This window comes from Ochotona princeps, chromosome 21, assembly GCF_030435755.1.
Source record: "Ochotona princeps isolate mOchPri1 chromosome 21, mOchPri1.hap1, whole genome shotgun sequence".
Taxonomy (NCBI): domain Eukaryota; kingdom Metazoa; phylum Chordata; class Mammalia; order Lagomorpha; family Ochotonidae; genus Ochotona; species Ochotona princeps.
The window spans coordinates 34898535-34925973 of record NC_080852.1 but is presented as its reverse complement, the minus strand read 5'-3'; the positions used below and the strand labels follow the sequence as shown (position 1 = coordinate 34925973).

General features: G+C 51.0%; 1 protein-coding gene across 1 annotated transcript in view; it reads right to left on the bottom strand.

Annotated features, from left to right (window-relative positions):
- Nucleotides 1–1868: 1868 nt before the first annotated feature.
- The window catches only part of RAB43 (RAB43, member RAS oncogene family), a 30937-nt gene continuing 5366 nt past the window's right edge, over nucleotides 1869–27439 (bottom strand). The window contains exons 2-3 of the mRNA XM_004581338.2: nucleotides 5683–5866; nucleotides 1869–2800 (exon numbers count right to left, since the gene is read on the bottom strand). Of these exons, the coding sequence (XP_004581395.1) occupies nucleotides 2550–2800; nucleotides 5683–5866 (435 nt within the window). The 3' untranslated portion in view covers nucleotides 1869–2549. The remainder of the gene's footprint in view (nucleotides 2801–5682; nucleotides 5867–27439) is intronic.

Genomic DNA, 27439 nt, shown 5'->3' with positions numbered 1-27439 from the left:
TGGTTCTTGCCGGGGATCCCAGAGGCAAAGCCCAAACTTAGGGTGCATCTAGCTGGGCCGTCTGTGGGGTTCTGAATGATGCAAAAGCAAAAGGCAGGGTTGGAGAGGGAACATGTTGTGTGTGTGTGGGGGGGGGGGGAGGGTGGATGCTCAGGTCAAGAAGACCAGTTGGGCCTAGACAGGACAGAGGATGCTGGGGAGGATGAGGTACTAGGCAGAAAGCAAAGTGCCCAGGGGGGCCACTGGGCACTGGGGTGAGGCTGGCACAGCAGGCCAGTGCCTCAGTTGTTATGTGATCACAGGAAGGGAGGAGTGAAGAGAGGCCTCCCCCACTGCTGGCGAGTCAGAAAGAGACTCTGTGGGCCCAGGCCCAGCAGGGCTTCACTTCCTGTCCCGGGGAGGGAGGGGGCTGGCTCATGCTTCAAGGTGATGATGTCCCTGTGCCTGTTCTGGGTCTTCGTGGCAGTCAGGACACCCCTGTCAAAAGGGGGAAATGGCTTCTGTCTGCCCCCATTGACATCTTGAGGAAGGCGACTGTCACCCTGTGGGGTCCTGGCCATGAGGCAGGAGACAGTTGGGCTATGCAGGGGTAGGCAGGGTCCGTACCTGTGCACAGAGAGCCAGGACTGGGCTCCAACAGGTACAGCCAGGGCCTTCGCTCTCATGGTCCCTGGCACATGCTCTGCTGTCCCCAAGACAGCTTGGACTGCCTGTCCGGCCTGGCCTGGGGCTGCAGGCCCCACTCTGCCTCTCCTAAGCATACAATCGTGAACCGTGAGCCCTGACTGGAGGGAGCCGTCACCTTGGAATGCCCAGCTGGATCTAGAACTTTCGTTCTGACCCTGAAGAGCCAAGCAGTCTACCCTGCAGATGGAGCCAGGACACTGCAATGGAGGGGCTGGGGCAGCAGGCAGGGCCGGGGGTCCCACTTGGCTCTGTTGGGCGCCAACACTGGCAAAGCTGCTGCAGCCAGGATGCCCACTGCTGTCAGCTCCCATCACACCCAGCCCACCATGGGGCTGGCTCCACTGGGCTGCCCCTCAATGCAGGCCCCTGCTCAGCAGCTCCTGGCCCCACCGGGCCACCTTCCTCGCCTATGACCAGACCCAGCCATTCTATAGGCCACCTCCCTGTCCAAAAGGAAGCCTGGGGGCCGGGACATTTGGCCACCAGGGTGTAGCCCTGCTTGTCTCAATCACAGCCAGAAGGGCACTGTGGGTTCCTGGCCCTGCCTCCCTACACTGCCATGGGAGTTGGGAAGGCTGCTTCTTCCTCTTTTAAGAGGGGCTGGGGCAGCACAGAGCACTGCCAGGGCAGGCTAAGTGGGACACAGCTACCCATGGGGCCTCAGAGGCGCGTGCTGAAGGTTGGGGGCGCTGAATGGGGCTCACACAGATGACTGGGACTGGCTTGGGAAGATGTCCCTGGGCCCCCACACCCAGTCACCTTAACCTCTGAGCTGCCCACTCAGAGGGTGCTGCTATCTTCCAGGAGCCTCCACCCTGGATGTGAACCCCACCCCCAATAGACACAGGCAGTTGGACATCACGCCCTGGCCTGGCCCACCTGGGGAACTCCCTAAGTCAGATCCGGGCAGGAGGAGCTCCTGAATGTGGTGACTAGCATGGCGCAAGGCTGCTCACCCCACGCTGGCCCTCAGACCTAAGCCTTGCGGATACAATGCAAGCATCTACTTTGACCTTAAATGCCCACTTCAGTCCCCAGCCTCAGACTTCTGAGGGCCTGAAGAATTAGCTGGTTTTACAACCTGAGTGCAAACACTTTAAGCCCCAAGCCAGCACAGTCTTCACCTGGCCATGGCCACAGCCCCATACTTGCACTGAGGACAAGGAGAAGCTACATGGAAATCCAGAAAACTCCATAGGTCTTGATAAGGCAGTGAGACAGGCCCCAAGGAGATGCTTGAGCGCCTCGAAGCCGGCAGTGAGGGAAGGAGGTGCCAGGGAGCAGCTCAGCCTTCCCCAGAGCCACGTTTGGTCCCGAGTCTTGGTCTGGTGGCTCTTGGTCTCAGCTGCTGTGTGCGGAGGCCCTGGAATGTTGCGGAAGAGACCAGAGTGCCTGCCCCATCCCTAGATAGCAGCAGGTGCTGTCCAAGTTGCAACCAAGACACAGCGGGCGAGGGTCAGACTCAGCGTGGGGACGCAGGGAGCCACACACGGTGCTCAGGCTGCCAACCACACTGTATGCTCGGGCCAGTCCTGGAATGTGAAGAACGAGGGGCCGGCCACGGTGGAAGGATGAGCCCCGCACCCTACTGTGGGCCAACAGGCCTCCTGCAGGGGCGCCACACTCCTCCCTTCTCTCCAGGACCTGAGGCACAGGGCTTAGGACCTCATCCAACTGCTCTGGCATTGCAGGTGCCCTGGAAGGCTGGGCTTGGCAGGTCAGAGACAGAAAGAACAGAGGTAGAAGGGAGAAAGCAGAAAGGACAGGGGTGGAGCGAGAGGAGCAAGGGGGACAGAGGAGAGAAGGGAGAGGGAGGGGGATGGGCTGTAAGGAGGCTCTGGTCCGCCTGCCTTGCCCGCTGGTCAGCACCCACAGCCCCAGCTCTCGCCAATGTCCTTGCTGTCCAGTTGGATGTGGTCGGTGCTCTTCTCGCTGAACATGGGGCCCCCGTGCCGCATGATGAGCTCAGTGGCCACCCTCAGGAAGGCCTCCTCCACGTTGCTGGAGTCCTTGGCAGACGTCTCGATGGCACACAGGATGTCGTAGTGCTCGGCCAGGCTCTGTGCCTCTGCCAGGGGCACCTCCCGGAGCTCGCTGAGGTCCGACTTGTTCCCTGCAGAGGAAGGACAGGTTCAGTGTGAGGCCCACAGGTGCCAGGCGAGCCTGGCCCCAGCCAGGGAAGACAGGCTGAGAGCACCCACTGCCCCTGCCAGTGATGGAGGAGCACACCTGGTCAAGGAGCTCTTTTGCAAAGAACATTGTTTGTTTCAAAGCTCTTCCTCTCTCTGTCAGTTTCTCCTTTTTTCTTCTCTAAGAACCAGCAGCAGCAGCAGAATCCCGTGAGGCGCTCCCAGGACCCCAGTGCTGGAAGGCCCGGGCAGGAACTCCAGCCTCCCACGCTTGCCACAGCACCTAGGTGGGAGCCCAGCAGGAGTCTGGCAGGCTGCTGGCAGCAGGGAGGGGCACGGAGGGGCACCACGGAGGAGAATGCGGCTCACACTTGGCAGGCACTCCATAAACAGCGAGGCCCTGCTGATTTTCTTGCTGCTGATACCTTGACATTATGCTCATCCTCTATCCCACCCTCTTTTCCTTTGGAATTTGTAAGTTCTCTATAAGGTCAGGGGGGTTAATAAAATAGCACTGTTTGACTATCTGGCTTTTCTGCAAGAGCAGGCTACTACTTCACCTTAGCATAAAACCTCTAGCCCCTCCTTGAAGGTGTTGGGGTGTTTTCATTACTTTCTACATAATGGTCAACTGTTTCCTTGGCCCAGTTTCTACATCTATCTATCTATCTATCTATCTATCTATCTATCTATCTATCCATCTAGTTATAGTTATAGTCATGGTTATTTGTGTGAGAGAGCACAAGAGCAGGGCACTAGCTCCCACCTGCGAGCTCACCGTGACCAATCCTACAGGTAAGAACTAGGCCAGGGAAGCATTTGCGAGTCAACAATTCAATTCATGTCTCTCATGCAGGTGGCAGGACCAACTACTTAGAACTAAGTCAGAACTGGGTTACAAACCCAGATACTCTGAATATGGAATACAGTATATATATATATTTTTAAGATTTATTTTATTTTCACTGGAAAGATTTACAGAGAGAAGGAGAGAAAGATCCTCTGTCCACTGGCTCACTCCTCAGTTGGCTACAATGGATGGAGCTGAGCCCATCCAAAGCCAGCAGCCAGGAGCCATCCCTCCTCCACCCCAATTCCCCACGCAGGTGCAGGGCCCCAAGGTTCCAGGCCATCCTCTACCATCCTCCCAGGCCACAAAGCAGAGAGCCAGGTGGAAAGTGGAGCAACCAGGACACGAACCAGCACCCACATGGGATCCTGGTGCTCCAAGGTGAGAACCCAGCCACTAATCCATCACACCAGGCCCAACAGTATTTTTTTTTTAAGACTTTTTTCTTTTCTTTGAAAGGCAGTGTGACAGAGAGAAACAGATGCAGAGAGACCTTCCATCTACTGCGTCACTCCCCAGATGGCCACAACAGCCTGGGCTGGACCAGGGAAAAGCCAGGTGGATAGCAGAAGCCCAAGTCGCCATGTGAAGATGGCATCATTACAGAAACCTTAAAGCGTTTACTTCCTGTGTAAATGAAATGGCTTGGCATTTGAGATTCATCTCCAAGAACATGAAAGAGGGGAGGTGATGAGGGCAGAAAGCCCCCAGGAGCCTGGACACGAGGTGCCAGTGCTGATGCTGGTGAGGCTAGGGGTTCCTGCGCCTATTCCGTCTGTGGGGTTGCACAGAGTGCTGGCTCACAGAAGTGTTTAAGAAATGCCTTAGACAAAAGGGAAGTAGTTGGACCAGGTGAGAATGGCTCAGTTCCTGTAGGGGCAGCACGGCTCCAGCCAAGCACCCCACACCCCAGCTTGGCAGATTGCTTGAACCCCATGCCATCCTTGTCCCGGCCCATCTGTGTATTGCTGGGCCCACAGATTTACACAGGGCAGGAGCCCTTCTCAAGGTGGGGCGCTGGACCGGCTGCCAGGCTGTCACCTGGGGAACTGTCAGACACACATCCGGAAGAGTATTCCCAAGCCTTGTGTGGGATTCTGAGGTTTGAGAAGAACCAAGCAGCCAGCTCTGCAGTGTGACAGGTGTAGGCAAGCCACTGGGTCATGCTCACGGGTGGCGTGACCTTCCCAGGGCCCAGCACCACCCCCCAGTCAGCCAGGGCTCTAAGCGCTCTTGCGATACCAGGGGAGAATGACACAGGGCTGCCCCCTCGACAACACTGATGTTAGCTCACTTTCTTCTTCCTTCCAGTTCCAATTTATTTGAAAGGCAGAGAGAAAGAGAGAAACTGAAAGAGAGAAGAGAGAGCTTCCCTCTGCTGGTTCACTCCCCAGATGGCCACAGCAGCAGACAGAAGCCAGGAGCCAGGAGCTTCTCTGGGTCTCCCACATGGATGACAACAGCCTGGGCACCTGGGCTGTCTTCCACTGCTTTCCCAGGCACATTAGCAGGGAGCTGGACCAGAAGTGGAGCTGCCTAGACTTGAACTGCTTCTTTATATAGGATGCCACATTACAGGTGGTTGCTATACGTGCTGCGCTACAGTGCTTGCCTCTCCACCCCCAATTTGGAATACCACTATTGCTCTATATCCCACAGAGGGGAAGAAGGGAGGGAAGAGGGACCCTCCACAGATACCCCAATCTCTGATATAAAACAGCAGAGAGCTTGCATGAAATCTACACATATCCTCCATGTTGCACTGTATTAAGGGAATGATGACAAGAAGGCCATGCATGTTCAGCCCAGATGCAAATCTTTTTCCTCCAAATACTTCTGGCTTATGTGTTGGAAAACTCCCTGAGATTCACAGCACCAGCACTCACAGCTCAGGGTTCAAACTTGGCTCTGCTGCACCCGGCCAGACCCTGCCCTCTCTGTGTTCAAACTGACCTCCACTTAGAAGACAGAGAGGACTTCTGGTCCCAGAGACCTCCCCACACTCTGCCAGCTCACCGATCAGCAGCTGCACGATGTTGGAGCCCGCGTACTTCCTAACATCCTCAATCCAGTGAGGCACCGACAGGAAGGAACTCCTCTTGGTGATGTCGTATGCGAGGATGGCCCCGTTGGCACTGCGGTAGTAGCTCTGGGTGATGGTGCGGAACCGCTCCTGGCCGGCTGTGTCCCAAATCTGCAGCTAAAGAAACAGGGTGTCGGGTGGTGTGGGCCAAGTGCAAAGGACAGGGGAGCACACCACACTCACACCCAGAGCCGGGGTCCCCTGGCCCCAAGGCGGACAGTGAGACCCTCTGAGCCTTAGCAAGCCACCTGGGGGCTTCCTGAGGAAGGAGGATGTAAAAGGAAGTGGGGAAGCCTATCTCAGGGTCTCAGGGAAAGGTGGAGTCTGACCTGTCTAGCTGTCTCTGTGTGCCCATGACTCCGACTCTGCTCGGGACCTGGGCCCACCAGAGCCCTGGCACTCGGTGCTATGAGCTGTACCAGGCGTACAAATCCAGAGCCTATCCCCTGCACAGTGCACCACGTCCCTGACCACGCCTCCTCTAATCACTCCAGCATTGGACTTTTCTAATGACTTCACAGTGGTGGGAGGGGCGGTAGGAATGGGGCATGGAGTGCCTGCAGGAGCTGATGGACAGTGCTCCTGGGAGGCCTTGAAGCACCGCGTATGGCCAAGGAACTTACGGGCTTTTTCTGCCTTGGTCCCATTTAACAAATACACAGTGGTGCCCTCTGCTAAGGTCCCATAGGACTTAAGCCACGTGCCCAAGTGTGGGAGGAGCCTCCATGGCTTCCTTGATTTACTTTTTATAACATTAATTTATTTGGGGCCCGGTGTGATAGCGTAGCTGCTAAAGTCCTCGCCTTGAACGCACCGGGATCCCATGTGGGTGCTGGTTCTAATCCCGGCAGCCCCATTTCCTATCCAGCTCCCTGCTTGTGCCCTGGGAAAGCACAGCCCAAAGCCTTGGGACTCTGCACCCGCGTGGGAGACCTGGAAGAAGCTCCTGGCTCCTGGCTTCAGATCGGCTCAGCTCCAGCCGTTGCAGCCACTTGGGGAGTGAACCATCGGAGGGAAGATCTTCCTCTCTGTTTTTTCTCCTCTCTGTATATCTGCCTTTCCAATAAATAATAATAATAATAAATAAACAAATCTTAAAGAAATACATTAATTTATTTGAAAGTCAGACTTACACAGAGAGAGAAGGACAGACAGATCTTTCTACCACTGCTTTATTCCCTGAGTGCCTGCAATGGCCAGGTCTGAGCCAGGTCTGAGCCAGGTGGACGCCAGGAGGTCTCCCTCCTGACTAGCAGGGACCCGACACTTGGGTTATCCTCCTCTGCTTTCCCCAGGCCATGAGCACGGAGCTGGATCAAAAGTGTGCCAGCCAGACACAAACCAGTGTCTGAGGGAATACTGGCATCACAGGCAGCGGTTTTGCTGGCTATACCTCCGTGATGCTGCCCCCACCCCATCCTGGCTTCCTTGAGAAGCAGCAGCCTGGCAGGATGGATACCAGATGGCATGGAGAGAGTTGTACCAGCATGCCAGGCAGGCCCAGACCTCCATGTGACTGGCATAGAGGCTACCCAATTTGGGGGAAGCTGATTGGCTCTGGGACTGGGAGATCCAAATGTGGGTGAACATCCCGGGGGCAGGTGCCAGGGTTCCGGGCGACAACAGCCTCAGGGCCTGGGCTTGCCCCCCTGCTCCATTAATCATAGGCTGCCAGGGCTCCCTGAGGAGGGCTACTGGCCGTGGCCTGCTGCACGCTGCAGGTCACTGGTCCTCGGTCCTCTGGGTGCAAGTTCTCTGCTGTCTAGTTGATCTGGGCTAGGGAACAGCAGTGAGACCTCCTACACCTCCCAAAGGCAGGGCCCCCGGCCCTGACAGAAGTCTGTGAGTTACAGCTCTAGGCCAAAGATGTGCCAAATAAACTCCCTTTCCTGAGACTTCCTCTTTAGTCCTCAGGTTCCAGAGAAATGCATCCTGTAGCTCACAGTATCTCAAGCTCTCAGGGCATTGTGGGGTGATGTGGATACTGCACAGGCCCAGGTACCAGACGATCAAAGCCTCATCTTCACTCTGACGGGAGAACCCAGCATTTGAAAGACAAAGGCTGGGGCCCGGCGGCGTGGCCTAGCGGCTAAAGTCCTCGCCTTGAAAGCCCCGGGATCCCATATGGGCGCCGGTTCTAATCCCGGCAGCTCCACTTCCCATCCAGCTCCCTGCTTGTGGCCTGGGAAAGCAGTTGAGGACGGCCCAATGCTTTGGGACACTGCACCCACGTGGGAGACCCGGAAGAGGTTCCAGGTTCCCGGCATCGGATCGGCGCGCATCGGCCCGTTGCGGCTCACTTGGGGAGTGAATCATCGGACGGAAGATCTTCCTCTCTGTCTCTCCTCCTCTGTGTAATCTGGCTGTAATAAAATGAATAAATCTTTAAAAAAAAAAAAAAAAAAAAAAGAAAGACAAAGGCTGAACAGCAGAAAGAAGCAGCTGGGGGACCTGCACTGAGAGGGGACCACTGCTTGTGAGGTCCGCAGCCCATGCTGGAGTGCCATTTTCAATCCTGGATGCTCTGTTTCCAATCCAGCTCCCTGCTAATACACCTGAGAAAACAGTAGACGATGATTCAAATGATTGGGACCCTGCCACCTATGTGGGAGGCTTAACGGGTTTCAGACTCCTGGCTTCAGCCTGGCCCAGACCTGGCTGTTGTGGCCATTAGAGGAATGAACTAGCAGATGGATAATTCCGCTACACCCCCCACGCTGGCCACCACTGCCCATTCTGGCATCCTTGCCTTTCAAATAAGTAAAACCTTTTTTTAAAAAAAAAGATTTATTTTTATTGGAAAGGCAGCTGTACAGAGAGAAGGAGATACAGAAAGAAAGATCTGTTCGCTGATTCACTCTCCAAGTGCCCACAATGGCCCGAGCTGAGCCAATCTGAAGCCTTATTTATTTATTTATTTGAAAGGCAGTACTACACTACAGAGAAGGAGAGGCAGAGAGAAAGAGAGACAGATCATCCATTCACTGGTTTACTCCCCATATGGCCTCAAGAGGCAGGGCTATGTCAGACTAAAACCAGGACCCAGGAGCTCCATCCATGTTTCCCATGGGGATACAGGGACCCTAGCACTTGAGCCATCATCTGCTGCTTTCCCAGGCACATTAGCAGGGAGCCGAACTGAAAGCAGAGCAGCTAGAACTTGAGCTGGTGCCGACTATGCCAGTCCAAAGAAGTACTACTGAAGAGAATGATCCCCAGGAATCATATCCGTGTAACTAGTTCTACGAGAATGTGATGATAGCTAGGGAAACAAACAGCAAAGTGCCAGAAAATCTCCAAGTTCAGTGAAAAATACCGACTTGAAGCTCCAAGAAGCCCCACGCAACAGAATTTCAAAACAAACAAACAAACAAACAAAAAAACTAAATGGATTAAAAAAAAAAAGATAAAGGAGGAAAACCCAGATTGCAGTCAGAGAAAACAAGGAGGTTACACACAGGAGAGCAACATGTACGACACGTGACTTCTTTGTTTCATACATCACTTCTCATCATGAACTCAGAAAGCCGGAAGACCATGCAGGGAGTACTCAGGAGGAAGACCATGCCAGGGAGTGCTCAGGAGGAAGACCATGCAGGGAGTGCTCAGGAGGAAGACCATGCAGGGAGTGCTCAGGAGGAAGACCATGCAGGGAGTGCTCAGGAGGAAGACCATGCAGGGAGTGCTCAGGAGGAAGAAAGAAGATCGGAAAGAAAAACAACAGAAAGCTCAACACTGAAGTCTGTATGAAGCAAAATTATGCCTCCAAAGAGAAGGTGCAATACAGATGTCTTCAGGTAAACGGAAGGGGAGGGAACTCCCCAGAGGACTTGCTCTGCAAACCAATGGCACGAGGGATGCCCCGGGTCTGAAGCGTAATTGATCAGGTGCCAAACCCAGGGAAGCAACGAGAACCAGCACACGCAGCAAATAGGTAAATATACTCTTTTTTTTCCTTCTTGTTATTTTTTAGAAGACAACCAACAGTAAAATTACAAATGATAATTGAAAAGAGGGGTTTCAGCATATTAGGAATTTTTAAAGATGACAATAATGGCACACAGGCCAAAAGAAAAATGAAATTACACTGCTGTGAGGTCATAAAATTTGTGAAATGAGAATATGAAATGTGTGTTAAAAGTGAAATAAAATGTTCTTAGAATTGCATCTAATTTGGGGACCAGCACGGTAGCCTAGTGGCTAAAGTTCTTGCCTCGTGTGCGCCAGGATGTCATATGGGCACCGGTTCTAATCCCAACTGCTCTACTTCCATCCAGCTCCCTGCCTGTGGCCTGGGAAAGCAGTCGAGGACAGCCCAAAGCCTTGGGTCTCTGCACCCGTGTGGGAGACCTGGAGGAAGCTCCTGGCTCCTGGCTTCAGATTAGCTCACTCTGGTCATTTCATCACTTGGAGAGTGAACCAGCAGACAGAAGATCTTCCTCTCTGAATCTTCTCTATATATATCTGCCTTTCCAATAAGAATAAATCTTAAAAAAAAAAAAAGGATTGATTTAACCTGTTAAATACTAATGTAAAATTAAAATTTTAAAAATATTTTTTTAAAAGGTGAAATAAGAAGTAAGTTCTGGGATCGGCATGGTGGTGTCACGGGCCAATCCTCAGCCCTAGGGTGCCCATTCCCCAGATGGGTGCCAGTTTCAATCCCATTCACTGAACTTCTGATCCACTTATGACTCGGGAAAGCAGCAGAGGATGGCTCAAGTTCTTGGGACCCTGCATCCATGTGGGAGACTTGGAAAGAAGCTCCAGGCTCCTGGCTTCAGTTCGGTTCAGCTCTAGCTGTTGCAGCCATTTGGGGAATGAACCTGCAAATGGAAGATTTCTCTGTCTGTCTCTCCTTCTCTCTGTAAATCTGCCTGTCAAAATAAAAACTTTTTAAAAGATTTACTTATTTTTTAATTGGAAAGTCAGATTTACAGAGAGGAAGATCTTCCGTCTGCTGATTCACTCCCCCAGTGGCCGCAATGGTGTTGATCTTCCCCCTAACTTTGACCCCCCCAGCCCTTGCCACACTAATCAGAAGCCCACATGGGCATGCATCCCTCTCAACTATGTGAACATTAAAAATTTTTAAAAAAATTAAAAAGCACTTTATTTCCAGTGGGGTGCTCTCCAAGACAAACCATAAATCGGGAGCCATAAAAAAATGAAGTCTTAATAGATTTCAATGCTCACAGAATAGCATTCTAACCACACACACAAAAAATTAATGTTACTGGAATGTTACTACAGACTCAGTGGGGAGGACAGAGCGTACATGTGTGAGGAGGTGGGCGCAGCTGAGAGAAATCCACAGACTCTGCCTGTAACCGGAGGTGGGGACAGGCAAGCAGAGCAAAGAAACAGGAAAATTCTTTCCAACAAAAAGTTACAATTGGCTGCTCCCGCAGGGAGAGGGCAGGGAGTGTCATGAGACCTATTTGTGACAAATCTAGTGGAACCAAGTGACTTTCTGAACCATAAACAAGTCTGAGGTTGATTAAAATGTAAACTAAATCTAAAACTGACAAAAATAACTAGAGGTTAGGGTCAGCCCATGGCGGAATGTGGACAGTCATGGAGGAGACACCTGGGGGAGGCCGGAAGTGTGCAAACGCTGCTCTCCTGCCAGAGGAAGGAGGGGAGCGGCAGGTGGGGGCCAAGCCCACACGGGCACTGAAGCTGCCTGACAGACACATCCCCTTCCCCACGCTCACCGAGCTCGGGATTCTGTGACTAGGCTTTTAATAAATACAAAAAATACATGAGGCTGGATGTACGAGTCTTTTTTTTTTTTAATTCAACTTATACTGAGCTCCTGCCACATCCTAGCTCCCTTTGTGTTTAGGGGGAAGCAAAAAGTGCAAACAAGTGATAACGAGTACTCGGAAAAGTGGCCAGCCTCCTGGACTGGGATGCTCAAGGGAGGGGATATTCGAGCTGAGGCCTGAATGGTGAGGACCCGATCAGGACACCATTCAGGCAGAAGGAACGGTGTGCTAAGGCCCAGCGGCAAGCAAACACATGAGAGAGGGAACAGGTGGCCAGATGGCAGGGCAGAGCAAAGGTGGGAGGAGAGGGCCAGAGAGGGGCTGGGACGCAGTGTTGCAGCATCTTGCAGGCCACACTCCACTATGGGTTTTACTTTGACTGCAATGCAAAGCCACTAGAGACTGTGAGGCCAGGCACCTCCCATCCCACCTATGTTATCTACTAATTCACTCTGTCCTTGAGCTGGTGTCACACCCACGTGGCTCACTGCCAGTGCTGCCTGCACTATGCGGGCCTTGCTTCTGCTTGGAGCATCCCCAAGCTACCCAGAGAGACCCACTAGCACCCACCATGCACTCATGCCACTATGACCCAGAACCAAGAGGGGCTTACCACCCTGGGATCACCCCAATGGGGTGGGGGTGGGGGAGGGTGACTGTGGGATACATTCTCCATATTCCTCAGAAGTCTGGCCAGGGTCAAGACCACAGCTAACTGTAAGATACAGTCTTGTTGGGCTTTTCATCTCTCCTCCTCCACTCTCCCCAGTTCCCAAACACCCAGCATGGCCACCCTTGCTCTGGCTCAGTTTTCCAGGTAGAGCCCAGGCTAGCACAAAATGTACTCTCGAGTCTGTCTTCAAAATGTCACTGGAGGCCAGCACTGTAGCATAGCCCGTTAAGTCACCCACCTAAGAGGCTAGCATTCTGTTTCACAGGGAAGATTCGTCTCTGCCTGGGAAGGAGCAGCAGAAGATGGCTTGAGTATTTAGGACCCCTGCCCACCCACGATGGAGTTCTTGACTCCTGGCTCCGGCCTGACCCAGCCCCAAATATCACAGCCGTTTGGGGAGTGAACCAGCAGATGGAAGATCTTTCTCCACCCCTTCCTTTACTTTTTCTCTGCCTTTCAAATGAGTGAAAAATATATAGGATCTCAGAGGTGGCTTAGTATAGCAGGAGGCCTACTCACTCTGCTCAGAACCTTTCTGTGTTCCAAAAGCAGCAGGAAGTCAGCCAGGAAGGGTCCCCAGTTCTTCAAGGCTCAGAAGTCCCTCAGCCCTTGCAGCCCTGTGAGGCAGCACCCCAGGGGGTGGGGTGAAAAGTGTAACGAGTCTCTTAGGCCACATTAACTGCCTGAGAAACAGGTGCACCGACCAGACACAATAACCAAGAACCATCCCGAACATCCCCTGGAAATGACAGGCTCCGAGGCTGAGACGCCCCAGCTCTCAGATTCTCTGGGCGACTGCACGGAACATGGTCCTCACGGCAACGTGCAGGCAGAGGTCAGGGTCAGGTGCCACAGAGGAGATGGTGAAGCCAGCCACGGCTGAGGTATCTGAACACAGAGCCCTGGATTCCAGTCACCTGCTTTTGGGCCCAGCCCAGGGCCTGGGTAAGCAACTCACAGACATCAAGTTCCCCCTGTGTCTGCCCTTGCTATAGCCTCCTCCTGGCCACTTCTCACGGTCACTCCAGCCTTCCATCAACAAGAACAGCCTCAAGCCTGCCCATGTTCTTCCTCCGTGCCTGTGGGGACATTCACTCAGCAGGTGACATGCAGCTTCCTAAAATGGGGTGAACGTATCATCATGCTCCACTCTCACACCTTGGCAACCTGAGTGCACAGCATCCGGGCCCATGGGACCCACACGAGCTGGCTTCCCTGCTGTCACATCTCACTTCACCACACCTGCCTCCTTGCTGTTCCCTGCTCTTAACCTTGACGCCCACTCCCCACCCACCACCAAGTATCCTCCCACACAGTCACCTGACTGGTTTCCCAGTCTGTGCCCATTCAAACTCACTCTTCACCTTCTCTGAGAGGCCTTGCCTGACCACTCTTGCAAAGTGCAGCCAGATCCCACACTCAGCCTCATCTCCTCTGTCAGTGTGATGTGCTGCCCGACACCATCCCCCTTCTGCCCCCAACCCTGCAAAACACACACTTTTTGTTTGTGCTTGCTGTCTTTCCCTGGTGGACTCTGTGAGAGCTGGGGCTGTACCGGGATGGGGTCCTGCTTACTGCATGGCAGCACCTGGCACACAGCCTGGCCCCTACAAGGTACACAACCTGAGTTGGAGAAAGGAATACCGTGCCTGCTCCCACCTGGTCTCCATCTGTTCACTTGGACTCTGGGCCCCAGACAACTGTTGGTTAATTTGTGTACTGTGAAGGTAAAGGGAGTTGTGCACAGCCCAAAGTACATAATCGGCCATAAGCCACAGCAGGAAACATCTGCCAAGGTGAATCTCCCGCCTCACCCCTCCCTTCCAACCCACACCCGAGGCTGCTGCCTGTGCTCACCAGACCCGCAGTAGGAGCCTGGTGCTGGGCCTTCCCACCTGGCGCATCGCAGCTTTTCAACGGTTCCCAGCCAGCTGTCTAGTCCTGTAGCCAGCCATGAGGGGAGCGGGCGTTTCCTGGGCTGCTGCTAGCCAGAGTGATGCCTGGAAGATGTGCTAGACCGAGAGACACAGCTGAGGACCAGCTAAGACGGAGTGGTTTCCCACAACGTGTATGCTCAGAAAGGGAAAATGCCTTCCTCTCCCTCAGTCAGAGAGGTCTCCAGCAGGGCGTGTGGAGTGGGGACTGCGAGGCAGTGCCCTGCAGTCTTAGTTTCAGGCGCTTCTTTTGTCTCGGTGACACACAAGTCCTGGTCGTGGCCTCTCTCTCGGAGGTGCTGTCGCGGGTGATGGCTGAGGTTTCTCCTCTAGGCTTCACAACTAAGAGCCCCCAGCCTGTGCCCACGCACCCCCACCCTCCTAATGGGTGTTCACATTCCATCAGCACCCCTCCTCCACACAGATTCAGGACCCAGTTGCTGTGTCACTGCAGCCTTCCCTGGTGCCACAGGCCCTATTACCGCCCTAAGCAGAATAAAGGTGATTTCTCTTCCTGTTCCTACAGCCCTTTAATTTTGCCTCAGCAACATCACACATCAAGGAGTATGTTACATGTTTGAGCCAAATGTCCCTCAAGAAGATGTCTTGGGGGGTTAAGCAGGAAATATAAAGTGCAGCCAGATGACAGCACTGGTGGCCCGGAGACAATCAGAAAAGGATCCACTGCCTTCAGCAAACCCCAGAAAAAACCTGAAAAGCACAGTTCTGGTGGCCAAACAAAATGAGCTAACTGGCCTAGGGCTGCCAGCACTCTAGGCTTCCAAGCCTGCCTACTGTCGTCGAGAACAGATCCTTTAAGATCATATATATATATACATCTTAGTGAGAGTTATCTTCCACTCACGGGCTCACTCCCCAAACCTCTGCATCAGCTAGGGCCAGGCCAAAGGCAGGAACACCATCTTCTACTTGGGTGACAGGGAGCCAGGTACTTGAGCCACCATCTGCTGCCTTCCCAGGGGCCTAGCAGGAAGCTGTGCTGGAAGCAAAATAGCTGGGATTTGAACCAGCACCCTGACATGGGATGAACATATCCCAAGCTTCTGCTTACTGTGTCTGTCCCACCAGTAACTAGCACGGTGCCCAGCACACAGTGGGTCCTCAGGAAACCAAGAATCTGTTGAAGGCAGGTCATGGTTATCAGGCCAGGGCAATGGGACTGAAGGCTGCTTTCCAGGGATTCGTGGTCAGTGTTCCCATTAAGTGAGTTCATAGGCCTCAGTGGGAAATCACTCCAGCTTATTAAGTTAAAAACACCACAGGAGACTCAGTGCCAAGATCTGTGTGCCCAACAAGGTCCCACCCAGCAGAGACAGACGAAGAATGTGTTTCAACAGCCTTTCTCCTGAATAAAAGAGCAAGCACTGGAAAGTTCCTTGGTCTTTTCCCCCCCATACTAGAAAAGGACCTTGGAAGCTCTAACTCTTAGGATAAACTCTGAAAAACTGGTCAGACTGACCCAAATACAAGTTCCTGAGCTATTTTTCATCGTGCCTTGGGACGTGCTATGTCAAATCGGGAGGTGGAGTTTGCAGGTCACGCTTCTGGCCACTTCCACTCCCGCTATCCCTTTGGCCATGCCTCGATTCTCCTGGGAAGAGGCTGGCTCACAGCTTGCAAACAAGCCATGGGCCAATCAACAGGAACACCGTGCAGGATGGCAGTCAGATGCTGTCAAACCTCCAGTGTGTTACCTGGGCAAAGACACACACCATCATCACGTGGGCAGTCGGGCGGCCAGACGGAGATCAAGCGAGGATGAAGAAGGGGAGTACAGCCTAGCGTCACAGGCTGCAGTTCAGTGTCAAGAGAGGCAGGGAGTGTTTGGGACAGACTCCTGCGCCCGGATTCCTCCCAGTCCCTAAACACAGTTGCTGAAGGATTTTTTTGTTCCCTATTTACAACGTGGTTCTTTTGGATAAGCTCCATAGCGACCTGCAGCCAAAGATTAACTCGGGGGGGGGGGGGGGGGGAGGCTGGGCTCCTGTTCCAGTCCACCAGCTGCAGGATGTCAGGATGGCTTCCTGCTGAGTTTCCTACCATCTGTCAGCAAAGGACAGCAACCTGGCTCTCGTCACAAGTCCACCAGGAGCTCAGGGCAGAGGTCCCCTGTCAACAGGGAGGAGGGAGTGGTACCAGGCGTATGGCATGCTAGTGTTCCCATTTGCTGGGCCACTTCATGCCGCACCAGTCTAAGCGGGCAGTCTCTTTGCTGTCCACATCTGAGGGATGGCAAGAAAAGAGTGACAGCAAACACAGGTGCATTTCTGAAAACCCTGCCCCTTCAGCATACATGTATCTTTTCTACAAGCATATTATTCTTTTTTTCCCAATCAATTTCATCACTGACTTCCATTTCCTATAGGAAACAAACCATTTCCTGAACATTATTCTTTTTTTAAGATTTATTTATTTATTTTTTTTTTTTTTTTTTTTTTTTTTTTTAAAGATTTATTTTATTTTCATTACAAAGTCAGATATACTGAGAGGAGGAGGGACAGAGAGGAAGTGGAGCTGCCGGGATTAGAACCAGCGGCCATATGGGATCAAGGCGAGGACCCTAGCCATTAGGCCACGCTGCCGAGCCCCTTAAGATTTATTTTTATTGGAAAGGTAGAACAGATCTGGAAAGAAGGAGAAACAGAGAAAAATCTCCCATCTCCTGCTTCACTTCCCAAATGACCATAACAGCTAGAGCTAATCAATCTGAAGCCAGGAGCCAGGAGCTCCTTCCAGGTCTCCCATGTGGGTGCAGGCTCCCAAGGCTTTGAGCCATCATCTACTGCTTTCCCAGGCCACAAGCAGGGAGCTGGATGGAAGTGGGGCTGCCGGGATTAGAACCAGTGTCGATATGGGATACCAGCGTGTTCAAGGTAAGACCTTTAGCTGTTCCCGTGCCGGGCCCCTGAATAATTTTTTTTAAAGATTTATTTATTTTTATTGCAAAGTCAGATATTCAGAGAGGAGGAGAGACAGAGAGGAAGATCATCCATCTGTTGATTCACTTCCCAAGTGGCTGCAATGGCCAGAGCTGAGCCTATCCAAACCAGGTGCCAGAAGCCTCTTCCAGGTCTCCCACGTGGGTGCAGGGTCCCAAGGCTTTGGGCCATCTTCTACTGCTTTCCCAGGGCAAAGCAGGGAGCTGGATGGAAAGCGGGGTTGCCAGGACACACATTGGTGCCCATACTGGAGCCTGGTGTGTGCAAGGTGAGGACTTTAGCTTCTAAGCAACCGTGCTGGGCGCCCCCTAAACAATTTTGATGGCAAAAAGACAGTTAAGGAAAGGAATGACTCTAGTTTCTGGTGGAGTCTTACTTGCTCACAAAGCAACATTCCTCTTTATTCCAAGGAACCTAGAATCATCCAAGGCCATCCACCTGGGAACCAAGGTCCCACTGCTGGGCCCCTGCCTTGTTGCCATTCAGATCATGCTCACATGGCCCTTTTGGTCCCAGGGGAGCATGGGAGTCCTACAACTCAACCCAGCCAATTTTAGGGAAGACACCGTGGTGGCCTGAGGGCAACTGCAAGCTCTTGGGAGTGGCCATGCCTATCAGGGAAGGCCTGCAGCAAGCAATGACTTAGTTCTGCAGTCACAGCTCCAAGTTTGGCTCCCTTGACCTTCACAGCCTCCACACAGCTCTCTTAGTCTCAAAAGTTCTTTTCCCAAAGCTCCTCTGCAGTGAGGGCCCAGCCGGTTATCAGAGGGCTTAGATGCCCTATGGTCCCAACTGAACCCACACCGTTCCTCCTGTGCCCCACTGGGAGAACGACCAATGTTAGGAGCCTCAGATGGGCCTCAGCCTGCCTCGGCCCTGTCCTCCAGGTCACACAGGGTCACAGCAACTCTCAGAACTCTAGCAGACAGCCTATAATGGAGCTAGCAGGCATGGCTGACCATGCAGCTTCACCCTCCCTTGAGACACAGGCAACATTCCTGCTTAGCAGGATCAGGCAGGCCCTGGTGCTTTCCATGGTTCTGTCTGCCCCCATCCCACAGCTACACACACTCTGGAAAATACTCACACATTCATACTTCCACGGTTTTCTTGTGCATACACGGCTATGGTAGCAGAAGCCCTTTCCGCTCTCCTCTGCCCTTCTCTCACTTCTCTTTCAGGCACTTGCTGACCCTCGGGCCACTGGGACCCTGGGAAGGATAGGCTGCTGCTCTCCCAGGCTCTTGGAGTACCTAGAACACATCTCCATGACAGCCATGGCAACTGTGGGACCCTGTTTTGTAAGAACAGTCCTAATTGTCAATATTCTGACTTGCAGCAGCCATAATAATCATGGGACCATCTAGTTCCATGCTTGGTACAGAAATCCGGTCACTATAGCAATAGTACTAATGGCATTGCCGCTGGGTATTTGTTTACGCATCTCTTTGTGCAGACAAGGTGAGCCCTGAACAGAGACCACTTCACTCGTGTTCTCCGAGGCCTCGGACAGTGCCTAGGAGAGAGCATGGTCTTGTTTAATGAAAGAACAACCTGTGAAGGAACCATCTCCTCTGGGTGTGGTTTACACTCAGGGCATCGGCATGGAGTGGGTAATTTCTTGTTCACAACTATCATCAAACTCCATAAAATACTTCCTGGATTTCAGGTGTCCTTACCTCCTCATCCCTTTACAACTTGCCTCGATCCAGACAGAAAATGCCAGATCAAGGCCATGATTCTTTTTTATTTTTTTAAGATTTATTTATTTTTATTGCAAAGTCAGATATACAGAGAGAGGAGGAGAGACAGAGAGGAATATCTTCCGTCCGATGATTCACTCCCCAAGTGAGCCGCAACGAGCCGGTGCGCCCCGATCTGAAGCTGGGAACCAGGAACCTCTTTCGGGTCTCCCACACGGGTGCAGGGTCGCAATGCATTGGGCCGTCCTCGACTGCTTTCCCAGGCCACAAGCAGGGAGCTGGATGGGAAGTGAAGCTGCCGGGATTAGAACCGGCGCCCATATGGGATACCGGGGCATTCAAGGCGAGGACTTTAGCCGCTAGGCCACGCCGCCAGGCCCCAAGGCCATGATTCTTAAACCGCACCTCAAGAAAAAAAGTCAAAGACGAAACAAACAGAAACCTGCTAAACACCACTGTCCGTGTGCTCACACTGGAGGGGACCCTGATGCCACAGCCAGCTGACATGATGAACCCGAAAGCCATGTAATACATGTTCTCCATGGTACAACTCACCCACAGAGACTCCTGGAGCCACTGAACTTAACTTCCTGCCTTCAGGAAATACAAGGGATGTAGGAACCAGGAAAAAGACAGAAAGAGGGGGTTGAGTGCAGTGGCCTAGCGGCTAAAGTACTCACCTTGAACATACCGGGATCCCATATGGGCGCTAGTTCTAATCCTGACAGCTCCACTTCCCATCCAGCTCCCTGCTTGTGGCCTGGGAAAGCAGTTAAGGATGGCCCAAAGCCTTGGGACCCTGCACCAGGCTTGGAAGACCTGGGTGAAGCTCCTAGCTACTGGCTTCAAATCAACTCAGTTCCAGCCGTTGTGGTCACTTGGGGAATGAATCATCGGACAGAAGATCTTCCTCAGTCTCTCCTCCTCTCTGTATATCTAACTTTTCAATGAAAATAAAATAAATCTTTAAAAAGGAAACTCTAAGACCTGAAGTGACTCTTCAAAAACAGGAAAATCAAATTCACTAAAAATAAACTGCCCAGAGAAATATTTTAAAATTGATGAAAAGCCACAGGACGGGTGTCTGTCACAATGGGTCAGATGCCACTTGGGACCTCCGGGTTCAAGGCCCAGCAGTTTCTTTTTAGTGCACACCCTGGGGAACCTGACTCCCACTTAGGTCACCTGGATGGAACGCTGAGCTTTAGCCTGGCCTGGCTGCTGAAAGTATGTGGAGAATGGGCCAACAAACAGAAGATCTCTCTCTCCGTCTTTCCAATTCATGCTGAAAATAAATAAACAACATTTGTCAGGTGTGGCACAGTGTCCTAGCGGCTAAAGCCTTGCACTCACTGGGATCCTATCTGGCTGCCAGTTCTAATCCCTGCCGCCCTGCTTCCCATCCAGCTCCCTACTTGTGGCCTGGGAAGGCAGTCAAGGAAGGCCCAGAGCCTTGGGACCCTGCACCCACATGGGAGACCGGAAGAGGCTCTGAGATCCTGGTTTTAGATCAGCGCTGAGCAGCTCTGGCAGTTGCAGCCACTTGGGGAGTGAATCATCGGATGGAAGATCTTCCTCTCTGTATATCTGACTTTTCAATAAAAGTAAAATCTTTAAAAAAAAAATAAATAATTTGTCAAAGGTTGAAGAGGTTCACTGCCATGATTTGTATCTAGACTATTTCCCTCAAAACTCATGTTGAAATTTAATCCCCATTATGAGATATTAAAAAGCAGGACCAGATGGGACTTTTAAGAGATGCTCAGGGTTCTGGCCTCATGAATGGATTAACCCACTCATGGATTAATGGATTAATGGGTTAATTGAGAGTGGCTCAGCTATCAAGGCCAGTTTGGCAAGGTCTCTCACCACGTGATGTCCTGTGCTGCTGCCCTGGAGCCCTGCCAGCAAGAAGGCCATCAAAACCTCTTTTCTTCAATTACCCCCTCTGTGCTATTGTGTTATTCTTTTTCTTTTTTTAAGAGGTATATATTTTAATACTACTTTGTCTAATTGGCAAAGGACTTTCACTTTTTTTTTTTAGGATTCATTTATTTTTATTAGAAAGGCAGATTTACAAAGAGAAGGGGAGATAAACAAAGATCTTCCATCTGCTGGTTCACTCCCCAAATGGCTGCAACACCTGGAGTTGAGCTGATTCAAACAAGTCAGGAGCTTCTTCTGGGACTCCCATGTGGGTGCAGGGTCCCAAAGCTTTGGGCCTTCTCCACTGTTTTCCCACATCACAAGCCTGGGGCTGGATGTGAAGTGGAGCAGCCGAGACAAAAACCAGCACCACTTATGGGATGCCAGCACTTAAAGGTGGAGGCCTACTGAGCCATGGCACCAGTCCCAATATTGTGTTGTGTACTACAGGAAAAGCAGTAACATGAAACAGGCAAATGCAAAGCTCTGATTAACCTGAAGTCTGGTCAGGGAAAGACACTGCAAAAAGCATGTGGGGCACAGCTGCAGAAACCTTAAAATGCAACAGACAATAGATGCTATTATGAAAATATTAACTTCCATAGTTGTGATAAGGATATTATTTATTTTTATATCTATATTCCTAAAATCTACCTTTTGAGATATTCAGGGAGATAGCATTAGATCTGTAACTTTATTTTTATTGAAAAGCCAGATTTACAAAAAGAAGGAGAGACAGAGAAAGATTTTCTAGCTATTGGTTCACTCCCTAAATAGCAGCAATGGCCTAAGATGAGCTGATTGAAGCCAGGAGCCAAGAGCTTCTTCCAGGTCTCCCACACAGGTGCAGGGTCTCAAGGCTTTGGTCCATCCTCGACTGCTTTCCCAGGCCACAGAGAGTTGGACTGGAAGTGGAGCAGCTGGGACATGAACCAGCACCCATATAGGATCCCGGCATGTGCAAGGTGAGAAGAACTCAGTCACTAGGCTACCACACCAGGCCCAGATCTGTAACTTTTAAATTAAAAAAAGATCACATTAAAGAATAACTAAAAAAAAATAATAAATAAAACAAAGCTGGGCCCGGCGGCGTGGCCTAGTGGCTAAAGTCCTCGCCTTGAAAGCCCCGGTATCCCATATGGGCGCCGGTTCTAATCACGGCTGCTCCACTTCCCATCCAGCTCCCTGCTTGTGGCCTGGGAAAGCAGTCGAGGACGGCCCAATGCATTGAGATCCTGTACCCGCGTGGGAGACCCGGAAGAGGTTACTGGTTCCCGGCATCGGATCGGCGCGCACCGGCCTGTTGTGCTCACTTGGGGAGTGAATCATCGGACGGAAGATATTCCTCTCTGTCTCTCCTCCACTCTCCTCCACTCTCTATATATATCAGACTGTAATAAAAAATAAAATAAATCTTTTTTTTTTTTTTAAATTTTTTAATTTTTATTACAAAGTCAGATATACTGAGAGGAGGAGAGATAGAGAGGAAGTGGAGTTGCTGGGATTAGAACCAGCAGCCATATGGGATCAAGGCGAGGACCTTAGCCACTAGGCCACGCTGCCGAGCCCAAAAATAAAATAAATCTTAAAAAAATAAAAAATAAATAAAACAAAGCCAAAAAAAAAGGATCACATACTGTACACAGATAAAGCAAATACAGCAAAACGTGGGCAAAAAATGGATACAGGTAGAGGATATATATGGGTTCACTTTACTATTTCTGCAACTTTTCTGTACTTTGGAATTCTGTATAACACAAAGCTGGGAAGAATAAAACAAAAATACTAACATTATCCTCAGATTGGGTGCATTACAGAAATGAAAAAGTCTGGCAATCTGGGGTATCAAGTAATGAGTATCAGATTAGATACAGTTGTATAGCAAATCAGAAAGCTAGAAGGCAGAGCCTGGGAATGCCTAGAACACAGCACACAAGCCAGGAACCAGATGAAAGGCAATGTTAACAAACTGTACCTAACAAAACTGAAGTATATTCTGACAACGTGGTCCATCTTTCGGTCTGGAAATCATCCACTATTTATGTACACAGACATAGTTAAAACCCAAGAATAAAAGACAAACCTGACAAAATAAAAGTTTTTCATTGCAAACTATAAACAGGATACTTTCAATCCCCAAAATTCATCATTTTTACAATCCTTGGTAATAAAAATTATAGGCCTGGGCATTATGTGGTTTGGAATCACAAGCAATTTTTTTTTTTTCCACAGAATGAGGGATTGCTGGGGCTAGGAGAGGTTCCAAAGCGCACAGAGCCCAACCTCCTCCCCTAAGAGATGAGGAAACAGATGCAGGGAGAGGCAAAGGCCCTGGCCCTCCCACGGGCAGCTGGAAGCCAAACCTGCACGTCTGTCAAATTACAATGCACTCTGTCCCTTCAAAAGAAGACACCTCAGGAAGTGGTACACTGTCACAGCCCAGGACACAACACAGTAGTCCTCCAGAGCCCCTCTAGGCAAATCCTCAGAGTCTAAGACATACCAAAATTGTCAATTTATAGTCAGGCCTCACTTAAGACTGAAGAACTGGTAACACTGTCCTTGTGATGGTTGCTTTTCACTGTTATTGTTTTTATCTTTACTTGAAAGGCAGAGAAAGACAGAGATCTTCCAGCTGCCGGTTCACTTCCCAAATGCCCACAATAGCAGGACCAGGGCCAGGCTAAACTCAAAAGCCCAGAACTCAATCCTGTTGTCCCGCACAGGTGGAAGGAGCCCAACTCTGAGCTGTCACCTGCTGCCTCCAAGGCTGTTCCTCCAGGAGCCTGGCATCAGAAGCAGAGCCGTGAACAGATCCTAGAAACCTCCGGACAGGATGTGGGCTACTTAGACAACAGCACCAAATAGCTGCTCATTTGTTTGTTGGCTTTTTTCTGTAAGAGGCCGAGTTGGGGAGTGAGTTTGGCTCACAAGAGCATTGCCACCTACCAAATCACTCCTCAAATGCCCACAGGCCGGGGGGCCAAAAACAGGAGCCAGAAACTCACTCCAGGTCTCCCAGCTGGTTTCAAGAATGCAACTACCTGAGTGACCACTGTTGCCTCAAAGGGTGTACCTTAGCAGAAAGCTCGTGTCCAGCAGCTGGTGCCAAGGAGGCAAGCCAGGTACTCCAACATGGTATGCTGGCATCCCTAACCAGTGTCCAGGTACTAGACCAAATGACCAGGCTCCACTGATCCAGCCCTGTCGGCCCTGCCAAGAGAGAGAAAGCTGCAGCTTTTGAAGAAGATTCAGAACACAGCGTCACGACTGAATAAGTATCAGGGAGCTACAGGTACAGCTTCTCTTCAAGGAAACAATTTTAAAAGGAACAGCACTTACGCACTTAGCAGTTAAACCGGAGACTGTTACTTAAAAAAAAAAAAGGTACATTATAAATGTCCCTCAACTTACAAGGTTCATTCATGTCCCGATAAACCCATTTTAAGTTGAAAACTCCTTAAGGCAAAAGCGCACGGACTGCACCTGACCTAGCAGCCGTTAGAGCTTAGCAACACAGTGGCCTGTCCAGCATCAGCCATCACCTCTTACACTCCCAGGACTGACTCGGGGCTGTGTCACGGGCGCTGCTCAGGATCCAACAGGGCTAGCCAGGGATGAAATCCAAATTCCAAATTCAAACTAGTTCCTGCTGAATGTACACGGCTTTCATGCCATCATAAAGTACCCCCCCCCATCACATGTTACGAATCAGGAGCCACTTGCACTTTGCAGTCATACTCCTTGTTTGGGATGGTGCCACTGTCATCGCTCCTGAGCACAGGTGAAAACCTCTCAGAGTGATTTTCACGCCACTCACCTAGCACGAAGCTGACCTCTCCGCAACCCAGACTGGAAGATCCGCAAGGCAAAAACCAGGAAGAGCAGAGAACATATTTTAACAGCAGCTAGATAAGAGCGACTGATGACAGATGGCCCTTATTCAGGAACTGAAAGCAGGTTAGAGAGGAGAGAGGCCCTTTATCTAACAGCATTTGGTTGTTTTCTGTTGCTACACAAACAGTTTTTCAGCATGTTGTAGACCAATCTAGAAGACGGGCTTTTTCTATCATCCCCATCGGCCATTTCCAACCCTTACTCCAATTACTCTTAATTTAATAAGGGCATATTTGTCTAATAAGCACCTGGAACTAGAATGTTAATATACTGCTAATCAAAATAAAAAATGCAAGAGATCACAGTATTAAAAAATTGCACATACCTGAGTGGCAGGGAGACAGAGAGGGAGAGTTCCCCTCCGCCTGGTTTACTCTCTGAATGCCTGTAATGGGTGGAGTTGGGCCAGGTCTGAAACTGGGAGCTGGGAGCACAACCCAGTTCTCTCAGGCAGGTGGCAGGAACTGGAACCATCACCCCTGCTTCCGGGGTAGGGTCTGCATCAGCAGGAAGCAGAAGTCAGGAGTCAGAGCCAGGAACCGAATCCTGGTACTCCAATTAGAATGTGGGCATTTTAACCATGCTTACCAAATGGTCAGTCCTTATGATGGCCTAGATTTTAAATTGGTCCCAACCTTTTGCATTTCTTGGTTTGTCTGTGTGTGTGCTTGCTGGCAGTGGTAGAGAACATGATGTATAGCAAAGAGAAAAACAGCTTTGGGTCAGGAGCCTACAGGCTAGAATATGGTTCAAACTTCACCATGGACAGGCCTTCATTTGCTCTCTATAAACAGAATGGAGATACAGGGGGCTGGCACAGTGGTCAAAAGGCTAATCCTCCGCCTGCCAGCACCAGCATCCAGGATGGCCACCAGGTCATTCCCAGCTGCTCTACATCCTATCCAGCTCCTTGCCTGTGGCATAGCAAGGGAGCAGAAGATGGCTCGAATCCTTGGATGCCTAGCCTTTATGTGTGAGGCCCAGAAGAAGCTCCTGGCTTCAGAGTGCCTCAGCTTCGGCCATTCCAGCCATTTGGGAGTGAACAGTGGATGGAAGCTCTCTCTCTCTCCCAATCTCCATCTTTCCCTGTGTCTTCTCTCTCTGTAAAATCTGCCTTTCAAATATAAATAAATCAATCTAAAATGGAGCTGTCTCCCACAGGAGGCTGCCAAGGATAAAAGGATCCAACACATGAGAGAAGTGGTAGTAACTGGAAGAGGGAGGGCTATTCTCACTGCTGAAGAACTCCTTCTGCTCAAAGTTCCCAAAGGAACTGGCGGCATCAGGTCTTAGCAAGGACCGGCCACAGGCTCAGCACTCTGCAAAGGCCAGCAGGAGGCCAAGCCATGCCAGGGCTTAACAACTCAAGAAGTGAGAGCAGAAAGAGTTCTGTGGGCACTGCATGTGTGTGTGGAACTGCCAGGTGCTGAGGGCCTCCTCCATTCTTCCCTAAAATCTTTTTTGTTTTTAAGATTTATTTTATTTTTATTGGAAAATCAGATATTCAGAGAGGAGAGCCAGAGAGGAAGATCTTCCGTCCATTGATTCACTCCCCAAGTGGCCACAACGGCCAGAGCTACACTGATCCAAAGCCAGGAGCCTCTTCCAGGTTTCCCACGCAGATGCAGGGTCCCAAGCCTTTGGACCATCCTTGACTGCTTTCCCAGGCCACAAGCAGGGAGCTGGATGAGGAGCAAGGCTGCCAAGGTTAGAACTGGTGCCCATATGGGATCCTGGCACATGTAAGACTAGGGCTTTAGCCGCTAGGCTACCACACCAGGCCCCCATTTTTTTAAAGATTTATTTATTTTTATCAGAAAAGCAGATTTACAAAGAGAAGGAGAAACAGAAATGAAAATCTTCCATTCACTGGTTCACTCCCCAAGTGGCTGCAATGGCTGGAGCTGAGCCGATCAGAAGCCAGGATTCAGGATCTCCTGGCTCTCCCACATGGGTGCATGGTCCCAAGGACTTGGATCATCCTCTGTTGCTTTCCTAGGCCATAAACAAGAAGCTGTATGGGAAGTGAAGCATCTGGGACATGAACCAGTACCCATATGGGATCCTGGCACACACAAGGTACAGATTTAGCCACTGAGCCTTTGCGCCAAGCTATCATGGGTTGAGTCACTGCCCAAGTCTCCCTTTAGTGCTGCACAGCACTGGGGACCTGGACCTCCCTACCCAGAAAATCCTCCAGGGGCATAACCTCCTTCACTTTACTGCCAGGGTAAGAAACTGGGAAGTGACCTGCCCACAGTCAGCCAGGCACTGGAGGCCACAAGCTTTCCCAACTCGCCTAGCCTCAGGTGGTTACACAGGGAAGACCACTTCCCAAGCTGCACCGATCCCCAAAGGCAGGGGCCTTGCAGGTGAAACAGACGAGAAGGGATGGCACAGGCCCGAGGTAATCCATGGCAAAGCCAACACTTAGACCCGGGGCAGTGCAGCTCTGAATTGGCCCTCTTTCCACCCTCTTCCTACCATACACTCCTTCAGGCTCCCAGGAAACCCTGGGAGGCAAGGCTTATTTTGCAATGAGGATGGTTGTCACTGACCTCAAGAACAGACTTCTTCAGACGACCAGGCTGACCTAGAACTTCTCTCTTATCTAACAGTCCCTTTGCTATTTCTGATCAAAACAGAAAAAGTAAAATTGATGTTATTCAAAGAAAAAAAAAAAAAAAAAAGAAAAGTACATGAGCAAGAAAAACCCATTCCTTTACCACACCTTGACCCCTCTACCACAAGTGCCAGGAGCAGCCACAAAAGTAAAGCCGGCTTGCAGGGCCAAAGAGGTTTGAGACCCAAGGCCAAAGGTCCTCA